This window comes from Salarias fasciatus, chromosome 18 (assembly GCF_902148845.1).
Source record: "Salarias fasciatus chromosome 18, fSalaFa1.1, whole genome shotgun sequence".
NCBI lineage: Eukaryota > Metazoa > Chordata > Actinopteri > Blenniiformes > Blenniidae > Salarias > Salarias fasciatus.
The window spans coordinates 3,439,107-3,451,118 of record NC_043762.1 but is presented as its reverse complement, the minus strand read 5'-3'; the positions used below and the strand labels follow the sequence as shown (position 1 = coordinate 3,451,118).

The window sequence follows — 12,012 nt, the reverse complement described above, 5'->3', positions numbered from 1 at the left end:
ACAGCAGTAAGGTGTCATTTTAAAACAGGTCTTATCCCAAAGAACACAGACAATCTGTTCATGGCAAAATATTTATTGTATGCAAATAAATAGATAAAATTCTGTAAATAACTTTGTACCTATTCACATCTTCAAGATTAAAATCTTGTGAAGGAAACAGTTTATCAGAGCGAGTTCCTTGAACAGTCAAAGTCCTCCCTGCATGGTTTCTCTCAGCTTGAAGTTGTGGATTCTACAGGTGACCTGGGAATCTGGTCAACACTTCTAATATTTCGCAGCTTCAACTCAAACTTAAAACCCAAACTTAAAAGAATAAATATAAAATGAATAGAATTAAAAAAAGAAATGCATATAAAAATCCCACTGAAGCTCTGAGAATTCTGTCGAGCAGCACTTTGTGATGAATCAGTAATGAATAAGAAAAGACTGAAAGTCTTTGTTGTGCTGGACTAACGAGTTTCCCTTCTTCACACCGCAGTGACACTTCTGTGGACCAAATGTTGGAGGAATATCTGCTGGTTTCTCCTCATAAATCCAGGCTTTAATCTTCGCGGAGGTACTTCTGGAGCTCCGATTCCAGAGCAGCCCTGGACAACATCTCCTCCTCATCTTCCTCCTCATCAGACAGAGTCTCCTCGCCGTCACGTGGGAACAGGTCCTGTCCCATGGGCGCCTCATACTTGGTTTCTCGCTCTGGCGAGCCTGTAAGGAGAAGAGGGTTGTTAGTATGTGAGAATATGGCTGCATCTCTTCAGCTTTGATTGTTAAAAAGAAAAATACTGACAGTGTCCGGGACTGGAAGGCACCACCTCGGACCAGCTGTACTCGGCCAGTGAGATGGGCTGGCTGACCCAGGGCTGCAGCAGCAGCTGGTCCAGAGTCATCCTCTCAGTGGGGTCAGGGTGCAGCAGGCCGTGCAGCACACCCTGCAACTCTGAAAGCAAACAGGAGGCCGTTAAAGCGTCTCCAAAAAACCCCCACAAGCATCCTGTTCTCCGAGACAGACAGGGGAGGCAAACCTTCAGAGACTTGATAGCGGAGGTTCAGCCTGGCCTCCAGGATCTCTCCCACGTCGCAGAAGGGATTCTCACCGAACAGGAGGGTGTACAGCAGAACCCCCAGAGACCACATCTCCAGCTCTGGACCCTCGTACCTACACAAGACAACATGGTCGCACTCAACGCTCAACAGACGGAGCGTGCTTGTGAGTTTGCGGTGCGACTGCTACTCACGGGTTCCCCTGCAGCACCTCGGGGGAGCAGTACTCCAGCGTGCCGCAGAACGTGTGGAAGAGCTTCCCGGGAGCCATCATGGCGGCGGAGCCGAAGTCGATCAGTCGAATGTGAAAGCTCTTGTCGATGATGATGTTCTCGTCTTTGATGTCTCTGTGGAGGATGTTCTTGGAGCGCAGATAGAAGACCGTCGCCACCAGCTGGGGAGAGACAAAAACACTCACTTTAAAACAGGAACAAAGCAGGAACCCGGCAGTTACTTGAATTTCCAGGGTCAGACTGGTACCTGTCTGAAGATGTAGCTGCCCAGCGGCTCGTCCAGCCTCGGCTGAAGGTCTATGAACTCAAAGAGGTCCAGGACGTCTCCGTGCTTCTCCATGACCATCTGGAAGTACCGCCCATTCTCAAACACCTCCAGCACCTGAGCACACGAACAGGCTGGAGATCAGACCAACTCCAGAGGAGAGACGGGCTTCACACGAGCAGCAACATCCTGGACTGTGAAGAAACTTACCTTGACGATGTTGTGGTGCTGCACCCGTGTCAGGATGGCGATCTCCTGGCTCACTCGGCCCAGCATGGGGTCGTCCACCCAGCAGTCGCTCACTATTCTGGCTTTGCTGATGAACTTCACCACTACCTGCAGACGTTGAAGAACTGTTTTTTAGCTTAAGAAAAGCCAACGCAGCGTATTTTAAATCAGAGAGAAGAGTTTTCCTACCTCTTGTCCATCGCAGCGCCTCACCGCCCTCCACACGAAGCCAAAGGCTCCTCGGCCCACGGACTTGACTGGCTGGTACTCCTCCTCAAACTGCCCGTCGCAAGCTTGAGACTGCTCGAAGTCCATGGTGGAGCACTTGGTGTCCTTCGCGGCGGCCTCGCTCGTCCTCTGAAAACACAACGACTGAGGAGTAAACCTGAGGCGCAGCAGCCAGGCTCAGGTGAGAAAAGCCCTGCTTCTGGTCCTGGTCGGGGTCTCCGAGGCTCGGCGCTCTCGTCCAGAAGGTCCCGTCACTTCTGAGCCGCTGGTCTGGGAGGCCAGTAAATACACCGTGGAGCCACCAATCAGAGCTGACCGCTCTTTGTTATGTACAGCATGAATGCGCCGGCCTGATGAGGGTCGTTGTGTCACTGAAACTGCGGCCAGGTGAGAGGCGTGGTTACCTCCACTGGGTTTCTATGAAAGGCTGCCGAGTCGTTGAGGGAGACAAAGGACCGCATTGCAAATGAGACGAGATGTTTGAGGCTTCCTGATCAATGCACTCTGACCTGGATGGCTTCTTTCACAGCTTCCTTCACAACATTGCAGCCAGATTTAAATCTGGGATTCCAGAATCATCTGAAAGAACATCCTGGTGATTAAAAGACAATTTAGGAGTGCGGGGAGGAGTTGTGGTAAAATCACCTGGAAGCAGTGTGTTGGCTTTGTTGTTGATCATCCAGGAGTGATTACAATGATGTGATTATCTGTGTATTCACCCTCAGGAGGGGGTGAAACTCGTGGCGTGGGGGCCAAAACCACTCCTGCCAGTGAAGCTCAAATCAGAACCAGAGAACAGAATGAGGGGCTGCGCTTCATAAATCAGTTAGGAGGAGGAGTGGACCTTAAAAACCACAGCAAGCTTTCAAATAGTGCTGTCATGCAATCAAAAAAATTAATCTGATTAATTACAGGATTTGTAATTAATTAATCTAATTAATCGCATTTTAATCTCATATCTGCTTTAGGTCCCCAAGTGAAGAATTCAAATTCAGGGACGTTACAGAATTGTCGTGCAGGACTCATCAAATGAAACACAGAGAAGAGAAGATCTGAAATCCACATTTTTGTTGAGGACGACTGAAGCTCAGTCAGGACGTCTCGTCCAAAACAAACTAAACCAATCAGGAAACTTAAACAACACTTTCAGTTTGTTTCATTAATGAAACTCAAAAGAAGAAAAAGTTGAACTACATCCCAGCAAACCAGTTCGGCCTGGTGCTCTAATCAAAAATGCAGTACAAATACAGATTAAAAAAAAATTCTGAAATAAAAAGAGGCTGAGTCTCAAACAGCCCCTGAAGCAAAATAAATTCAAAATGAAGACTAAAGTTAACTCAATACAGCAATTCAAAACGAATACTACAAGTACAACATGCCTCTAAAGAAGACAACAGTTCCATTCACATTGAACTGCCACTCAAGTGTGCTATAATTAATCTTAGATTAATTTTTTAATGCATTAATTTGCAGTGTAATTAATTAATGCATTAAAGTGACAGCCCTAATTTAAAAAAAAATTTCAAAAGTGTACCGCAGTTTAATCTTAGTTGTGTCTGTAGCTGGTGAGTGTGTGTGTGTGTGAGAGAGAGAGAGAGAAAGATATCAGTCGACTCGCTGCATGTTGACATGATCATCATGTTCACCACCAGCAGCAGTGTTTTTGTGAATTTTCAGAAAAATCTGAATTTTTCACACAATAAGTGGAGAATATTCACCAGTTTGGGAAAGAATGTGCTGTTTGATGACTTTCTCCTCGTTAGTTTGGATTTCCTGTTGGTGTGTTTGTTGTCAGGGAATCACTGAGCTGTAGAACTGGCTTTACTGCTGATTCATCAGTCTCTGGTGGGCCTGATTTACAGGACTGTTTGGAGGCTTGTTATCACTTCATGAATGAATGCGCAGTAGTTAAGTGACGTGGCGTCCCCCCCCCTCATCAGTTCAGCTGCAGGCAGCGACGACCTCGGACCTCCTCTGAGCATCACTCAGCAGAGGACTGAGACTCAAAACCTGGACGAAGCTCTAAAGACTCTTATCACATTAAACAGGAAACAGTTCACAAAGAACCATCAGAACTTGCCTTGACACGTTTTTCTTTTATACACACACATTCCTGTTTATATTTTGTTGTCTTTTTGAGCCAGAGTCTGGGAAATAAAGTTAAATTCAAATGATCGTTTCTCCATTATGTGGAAATAAATACTTTGATGTTCACAAACATTAAACTATTTAGTCTATCTACGATGGTTTCGGTGGAGATTTTTAACTTTGCAAACTTTGATAAAACGCCGCAGACACTTTTCTGTGCACCGTGTGTCACCTCTACCTTCATGTTTCTTCAACACACACCACTGAGAGGGTTTGGATCTGCAGACTGCGGCTGGAATGAGCCTGATGGGACTGAGAGACACTGACCCGTCCTAAACTGGCCGCTGACTGGTTGAGCAGCGCCTCCTGCTGGCCCAGCGCCCCCTGCTGGCCCAGCGCCCCCTGCTGGCCCAGCGCCCCCTGCTGGCCCAGCGCCCCCTGCTGGCCCAGCGCCCCCTGCTGGCCCAGCCGGCTCATCCACACACAGAACAGGGCGCTCCCATCAGGAAGGTTTGTCCTGATCACGTCGCACAGCACATCTGGAGAGACAGAAAAACACTTTATTTAGACTGTTTTCAGGTGTTTCCAGGGGGAAACTTCTTTGAGGAGCGCCGACCTATCCGTGTGCCGTCCCTGTGGTATCCACTGCCTTCGAACTGCCCCTCCCGGATGTGTGCAGGGCCCGCCGGCAGTCTCTGGCTTTTCGCCTTTGGTTTCTTGGGAGTGGACGTTGCGGGGACGTCCGTCACCGACCGAATGCCGTTGTTCATCTGCTCGCAGCAGTCCGAGCTCTCCGCTTCACCGGCTGCAGAAGGAGTCTCCACGTCTTCGTTTGGTCCATTTCTCCCGTGAGGGGTGACGTCCTCTCCTCCTGCAGCCTCCGCCTCCGAGTCGATCACGCACGGCGACGGGGTCTGCAGCAGCTCGGCCGTGTCGCAGGACAGCAGGGAGTGCTGGTGGTGGAGGTATCCTCCAGCACTGATCAGCTCCAGGCTGCTGCTCAGGTCCAGGTCGGCCAGCGCTCGGGTCACCACGTCCCCGTTAGCGTCGATGTCCAGGAAGCAGCTGGCCGACTCAGACGCACGACAGGAACTGGCACCCTCTGCCTGCGGGGGACCGGAAACACCGTGGCCCGCAAACTTTTCACAGAAGCCAGAGGAAGATCTGAGAAAGCAAGTTTGAATGAACCGGGTTAATCGCGGAACAGGTGAGAACAGGATGAATAGAGAGACTCGTCTCTCACCTGCTCTCCAGCGAGATGACCTCGAAGCTGGAGGTTTGGAGGGAAGAGGCACATGAGCGCTGCTCAGCTTCTTTCACAGGACAGCAGCCATGTTTCCCCCCGGCAGCACGGCCGTCCTGAGGACGAGGCTCTGCAGGAACAGAAAACATTCCTCAGTACATCTAACCTGCATGGCGTTCTTCACATGAAGAAGACGCATAACATCCCACCTGGCGTCTTCTTGGCAGCAGCTTGGTGATGGGGAGCGCTTTCGGCCAGCTGCTGTTCTTCCCCAGGTGGCTCCACCAGGCCGAGTGTGTGCAGGAGCTCCTGGGTGCAGTGAGCGCTGTGGAGCCGGACGCTGCCGGCGGCCAGCCGGGCCGCTTCCTCCATCAGCTCCCCGGTGTCGATGGTCCTGAGGACACAAATCTGACTGTAGGGCTCCGCTGTCAATACGCAGACAAACAACCTCCAACAGGCTCTTTATAGAATGAGAATGAAAACTGACTGAACATTCATGGATGAATATCGTAATATAGCAGATCCATGTCCAAATAGTCATTTACTGCATACATTATTTATATAATTTGTACAACAATCACATCGTTAATATTACTGTAAAATACTGTCACTGTTATCTTGTTTTTATACTGTTTTTTATTGTTTGTATTCATTTGCTACTCTTATTTATTGTCCACTCACTGCAGCAGCAGTGAAGATTTCGCCACTGTGGAACAAATGAACGATTCATTTTAATTTTAACTGACTGGTTAAATGAAAGCAGTTTTCAAACCATCAGTCACTGCCGAGTGCATCAGCTTTCTGGGAATACTGAGACCGTGTTTAACCAGCAGGAGGCCAAACAGTTTATTCTCACTCAGACATTTAGCTTACTATCATTTTAATCACTCATGAAAACACAATGTGAGGCATTATTTAGATTCCACAAAGCTCAGATTTAACAGTGTTGTTATCTCATTTTATTGCGTGAAACCCGGAGAGAGAGTGTGTGTGTGTGTGAGTGTGTGTGTTGATATGTCTGACCAGGGAATTCCTGTTTCCAGATTGACTATAGAGTGCATTAAATATAAATGCAGTCTGCTGCTGAAGGGCCTGGCTGTTGCTAGGGCTGCTTTCAGTGGTCGGGTGTTTGGTCTAACACACACCACACACACACCGAGGACATTTCATCACAGGCTCTGTCACCGGGAGGCGCCAATAACAACCACCTTCGATCAATAAATTAGAGAAGAGCCGTCCTGACAGTCGGTGGTCCAGGCGAGGCCGTCTGTCGGACTTACTGAAGCATTCGGGTGGACGTCACTGCGGGCGGAGAGAGGCTGGACAGGGCGCTGCTGGCCTGCTTGTCCAGCGTGGTGCTGGTTCCGGTGAAGATCCGGCCTCTCCCCGTCGACGTCCTGCCCAGGACGGCCTGCTGCACCATGCCCATGTCTCCGGCCACCAGCGAGGACGGCTCCAACACTGACATGAAGACGAACAGGGACAAACTTTAGACAGAAGGAGTACATCTAAGAGGAAATCTTAACAGAAGCATCATTATTTGTCTCATCTGCTCCATTTGTGAGGGTTGTTTTTTTTAAAGGTTTCCTCACCAGATTTTCTGGACATGTTGGACGGGGCTGGACCTTTACCAGCCGCACAGTGAGAACCATCCAAGAGGCTGCTTTCGCCATCTGAGTAAGACACCCGCTGGAAGAAGCCGGGCACCAGGAAAGTGACGCTCTGCGGATGACAAAGCAGCAGTGGCAGAAGTGAGAGTGGGCCCGCCGCTCGGCTGCTTGTGCTAGCTAACCTTTCCCCGCAGCTCGTCCTCGCTGTAGCCAAACAGACTGAGGGCCAGGTGGCGGTGGATGCTGGAGACGGAGCCGTCGGGACGCAGCACCAGGAGGCCGCTCACAGGAGCAAACACCCAAACCGTCCCGGAGTACTCCATGGTCAGACCGGGGGAGAGCACGACGCCGTCCACCTGTCCATCTGAGACGTGGTTTAAAGGAGCACGATGAGTCACAGGAAAACTTAACAGAATAAAACAAAACCCAACAGAACACTCATTAGAACACATTAAAACAGTGTTAACTGGGTTGTCAGTATCCTGGAAAACTCACTTCTTTCCATGAATCAACAAAAACACCTTGTAGTCATTTAACATGATCAACATATTTTGAAACTGTTTTTTAATCATATTTTAGCAGTGTTTGCAGCCTTAGAAAGTTTTGATTATTGCTCATCATCCTGTTTCTTAGGCTCACGTCTAAAACTATACGCCGATTAATGCATTTGTAGGATGGGAATCATGCTTTAGTTTCCTCAGAATTAATCATCTGTTCAATCCCTGCGTTCCAGCTCTGTCTTGACATTAAACCAAAGAGGACACCTGAAGGTCGCTCACAGACGTCCGCGGTGCCGAGAGGGGAGCCCGCCGGCCTGGATATTTCCAGGCTGTCTACAGATCCGCCCAGTGGCAGCTGGGGTTTCCCACAGAGGACTGCTCCCTGAAGTTTAACGCACAGCGGGACTGATTGGCCTCCTCTGCTCCGGCCATGCACTCTCTGAACCCTCAGCGACTGAAAGAATCAAGGAAGGGCGAAGGCAGCAGATGAGCAGAAATACCTGGTGCTGAATGTTGACTAAAACAGTTTTTCTTTTTCACCAGTAAAGAGTGCAGGAAGCTGATTGGTAAACACAACATAAAAGACAGATTAGGACGGGAAGCTTCCCTCAAGCTGAGGCGAACACTTCCAGCTGTGAAGCATGCTTACTTTGGGCAATGCGTGGCTGTGTACAGACGTTTTCAAAGAGGGGATGAGCTCCTTAACAGACCGCCCCTTCAGCTCCTCAGGGTGGTGGTATCCATGCAGATGGGCAAATGCAAAGTCACAGGTTTGGATGATGCCCTGAAAACCACATCAAATGAAACCCTGAGTCCAGTTTATGAATAAATGAAGAGAATCCAGAGAGGAGTCACGAGGCGGCTGAAAGACCATGCACTTACATCTTGAGAGAAGGACAAAAAGGCAGATAACGTTTCCACTTTTTCGATGATGACAACGCAGTGCTTCTCATTTTCTGAGCGTCTGTGGGTGCACACTGAAACGGGCACCTCGCCCGATGACGTCAAAGCGTCCACCTACAGACAACAGCAACTCGTCAAGCATCCAAAACACACTGCATCCTGTCACGGCGGCGCAGAGAATTCAAGTCTTTTAACTGAGGGGCAGCGATACTAGACAGTCCGAGTACTCCGGTTTAACGTGTTTCTTACCACTTTCCCAGACACATGAGCCACGGTTCCATCTACAAGCAGGAAATCTTCTTCCAGCACTCTGTCCACAATCTGACTGCTTTTCTTTAAAAAGCAAGAGAGGTTCTTTCCTATCAGCTCCGTGGTTGGGCACTCAAACAGCTTAGAGGTATGATCATTCACTGATAAGACCTAAAAAAAACAAAAACGTTTTAAAATGTGAAAATAAAACCCATGAAAGCTGGGCCACCATCGCTCAGTGAACGCTCTCACACCTCTCTGGTTTCAGGGTCGACGAGGAGAACGACCCTGTTGAGGTTGAAGGCAGCAGGATATTCAGACAAACCGAAGTCTTCAGAGAAGAGCTGATCATAGAGGCTCTCCTCCGTCTCCGACACAGCGGGCAGCTGTGGCTCCGACTCGTTCAGTAAGCTTTGGTGGTTTCTTGTGGCCACAGATCTGCAAACTTCCAGATCACCTGAAAGCAAAAACTACGGCTTCATAATTTTGATGGAGAACATTTCTCCAACTGTCATCTCTGTGATTGGAGGAACGAACTGTTCAGAGTTAGATAAGATAAATATAAAACGAGGTTGCTTCTCTGTCAGTCAGTAGCTCATCATGTCTTTTTAATATCTTCCTCTTATTTATTCATGATTTTGATCACAACAGGATTCCACAGAAGATAATCTACGATGAGCTTTAATGTAGCCCCTGTATCTTCCAGCAACACTTTCCTGTCATTTCTCCACAAAAGAAGTTCCTTTGCCCTTGTGAAAAACATGAATTTATGATATAGTGACTAAAATGTGAGGCTCCTTGATTTCTTCACGGAAAATTATTGAGAAATTGTTTGTGATTAGCCAGAGTTAGGAGCCTAAAAACAGTCTAATAGCTGCAGAGGAGAGAAACCTGAGTTGATGTTAATCACTGGTGGGATCAGGCCTCAGATCAGCTCTCAGACTCAACAGGTGCACGTACCATCCATGGATCCGGGGGACAGACGACACAGGCTGGGCTTTCTGGACACCGGATAGGACTGATTCATGTCAAAGTCACCTTCCAGGAGATCCGAGCTCAGATCCCGAACCACACAGACCGTGTGTCCTTTGTCGAAGACGCCCTGCCTGCTCTCTGCACAGCCATCAGGCCACATAGTGACTGATCCAGCGGCTTAATACCAGACTCGCCGCAGCCAGGATCCCTCCTTGCTAAGGTGAACACTAGTTAAAGCAGGTTAGGGCTAGCCTCACCTCTCCTGCTAACTAGCCATCGGCTAACTTCTCTGCTAATGCTAACACAAACAAAGCCCGTCGGCTCTCGCGCAGTAACTCTTCTCCCACTGGTCTGAGCGTCGACCTGAGGCGATGTGGCCGTGAGTTCAGCTCGACCCGGACCTCCTTCAGACCGCTCCGGACGGACTACACACGGACTTTATTGCTCTCCTTCCACTTCTTGGCAGCTTGTTTTTGCAAACCGCGGGCTGCGACAGCGCGTCTCCCGCAGCCAATCAAAAGCCACGCGGACAAACAGGGAACTCTCATTGGATAATTAACCGGAAGTGCCCGCCCTCGTTTCCATAGTAACAGCTTTCCGCTCCTCAAACATTGACAGGCTTTCTCGTTTCAGTTCAACGCAGAGCAAAAATAAATAAATAATTTAAAAAAAACACATGCAAATACTCATTTCATGCTCTTATATCAACTTTTATGAACAGCCTCCTTTTAAAAACAGATTTGCTTCAGGTGATGTTGAGAAAAATCACTTTCATAGTAGTGTCATCCACAAGGACGGATCATCTATCCATCCATCCATCCATCCATGATCATTCATCCATCATTCACCATCCACCCATCCATCCATCCATATATCCATCCATCCATTCATCATCTATCCATTTTTCAACTATGACATCCGTCCATCCACCCGTGCATCCATCCATCCATCAACCATGATCATCCATCCATGATCCATCCATGATCCATCCATCCAACCATCCATCTCACTGTATCCTGTGCAGAGTCACAGGCCGCTGGAGCTCATCCCCTGAACCTTCTGTCTTGAACCAGAGATCCTGTAATCTCGATGGGACTCACCTGCTTAAACAGAGATGAAATAAAATAGATAAATTAAATAGTTCCAACCAATCTATCATCTACAGATGGAACTAAACCCCGAAAGAACAATACAAATTAGACAGCATATCAGGATGGTGACCAGCTTCTGTCTGGGTTTATTTTTTGGGAATCATTTCCAAAGTATCTGTTACTTTTTATTGCTTCACTCAGGGAGATATCATTTGTGATGACAACGTACCTATCTGAATGACAGCATGAGCACACCTGCAAATGAGTTTATTACGGTAAATTAAAATCTGATATTTTCATAATTTCACTGAAAAAAATCATTCAGTCTTTTGTTTTGCGTTTATTTATTTGTTTGTTTATTTCTTCATTCATTTAGAAACTCACTATTCATCTTACTTAAAAATAATCAACTGTCTTGATTTATATGTGGTTCGTTTTGTTTGTTTGAGTTGGTCATTTCTCTTTTGTTCTATAACCTCTTTATCCAAACACACACACACACACACACACACACACACACACACACACACACACACACACACACACACACAAACACACCTGGCAGCCTCAGCAAACAGTCTTCTCACTGTTAAATTTGCTCAACTCATTAATCAAATAATGGAATTCATGGATTAAAAAATCCAGGAACCCCAAATTTACACGTAACTTTTATCAGCTGCAAGAAAAATGGTTTGAGTTTTATATGTTCAAGAGACATTTGCTGGAAAAAAACATTCACACCTTTAAAATATATCACATGAGAATTATAAGCTTTTTATTTTCATGTACAAACCTGATGAACAACACTAAAAATACATGTCTGAACAAACAGAACATAACAGAGATAATCCCATTACATAAAACCAGCAATTAGGAGAGCTCGGGTAAAAAAACAGAAATCAAAGTGTTCCAGGTGCACTTACTGCAGGGTCCATATGGTGTTATTTTAACCGACTCTCTTCATTAACGTTTGCGTTCGCTACATGGCTTTGTTAAATCCACAAGCTCCCCCGGGGGAGCGTCACCTCCCCAGTTCCCACTGGAAAAACGCTGCAGCCACAACACAGACATTCATTAAATGAATCAGACATGATTGCTACTGACAGAAAATCTGGCAGAGTACAAACTGAAAGTGGACGAGCGGCACTGGAGGAAAGTACACTCTGCGCTTCTTTGCATAAGTGGAAAAGAAGAAAAACAACAGAAGGAGTCACAAATCTCATTTTGACATAGCTGCTTAATAAGGAAATATATATTTATGTATAACAGTCAGTACAGATGTTTTTTTGTTAAACTTAGCTCTCTTGGTATAATTGTGAGCAGAATTCCAGTTCATCCGGTACTGAAACGATTCATCACGC

General features: G+C 47.3%; 1 protein-coding gene across 1 annotated transcript; it reads right to left on the bottom strand.

The window, feature by feature from the left end:
* Window positions 1–205: 205 nt before the first annotated feature.
* On the bottom strand, window positions 206–9,980 carry pask (PAS domain containing serine/threonine kinase). Its single transcript, XM_030114974.1, has 21 exons — window positions 9,546–9,980; window positions 8,840–9,042; window positions 8,586–8,756; window positions 8,316–8,450; window positions 8,083–8,217; window positions 7,698–7,887; window positions 7,116–7,297; window positions 6,916–7,045; window positions 6,604–6,784; window positions 5,533–5,717; window positions 5,324–5,453; window positions 4,697–5,244; window positions 4,525–4,619; window positions 4,408–4,470; window positions 1,954–2,121; window positions 1,747–1,872; window positions 1,519–1,653; window positions 1,233–1,432; window positions 1,020–1,153; window positions 785–934; window positions 206–702 (listed from the first exon to the last, which is right to left on the bottom strand). The coding sequence occupies exons 1-21, from the start codon at window positions 9,718–9,720 to the stop codon at window positions 542–544; spliced, it is 3,597 nt and encodes a 1,198-aa protein (XP_029970834.1). The 5' UTR covers window positions 9,721–9,980; the 3' UTR covers window positions 206–541.
* Window positions 9,981–12,012: the final 2,032 nt, after the last annotated feature.

Excerpts from the sequence above, each read along its gene's own strand:
- pask (XM_030114974.1), bottom strand. The coding sequence starts at position 9,720 with ATGTGGCCTGATGGCTGTGCAGAGAGCAGGCAGGGCGTCTTCGACAAA. Across the intron at positions 1,154-1,232 it reads GAGGTGCTGCAGGGGAACCC|GTACGAGGGTCCAGAGCTGG; the intron begins GTGAGTAGCAGT and ends TGTCTTGTGTAG. Across the intron at positions 935-1,019 it reads CCGCTATCAAGTCTCTGAAG|AGTTGCAGGGTGTGCTGCAC; the intron begins GTTTGCCTCCCC and ends GTTTGCTTTCAG.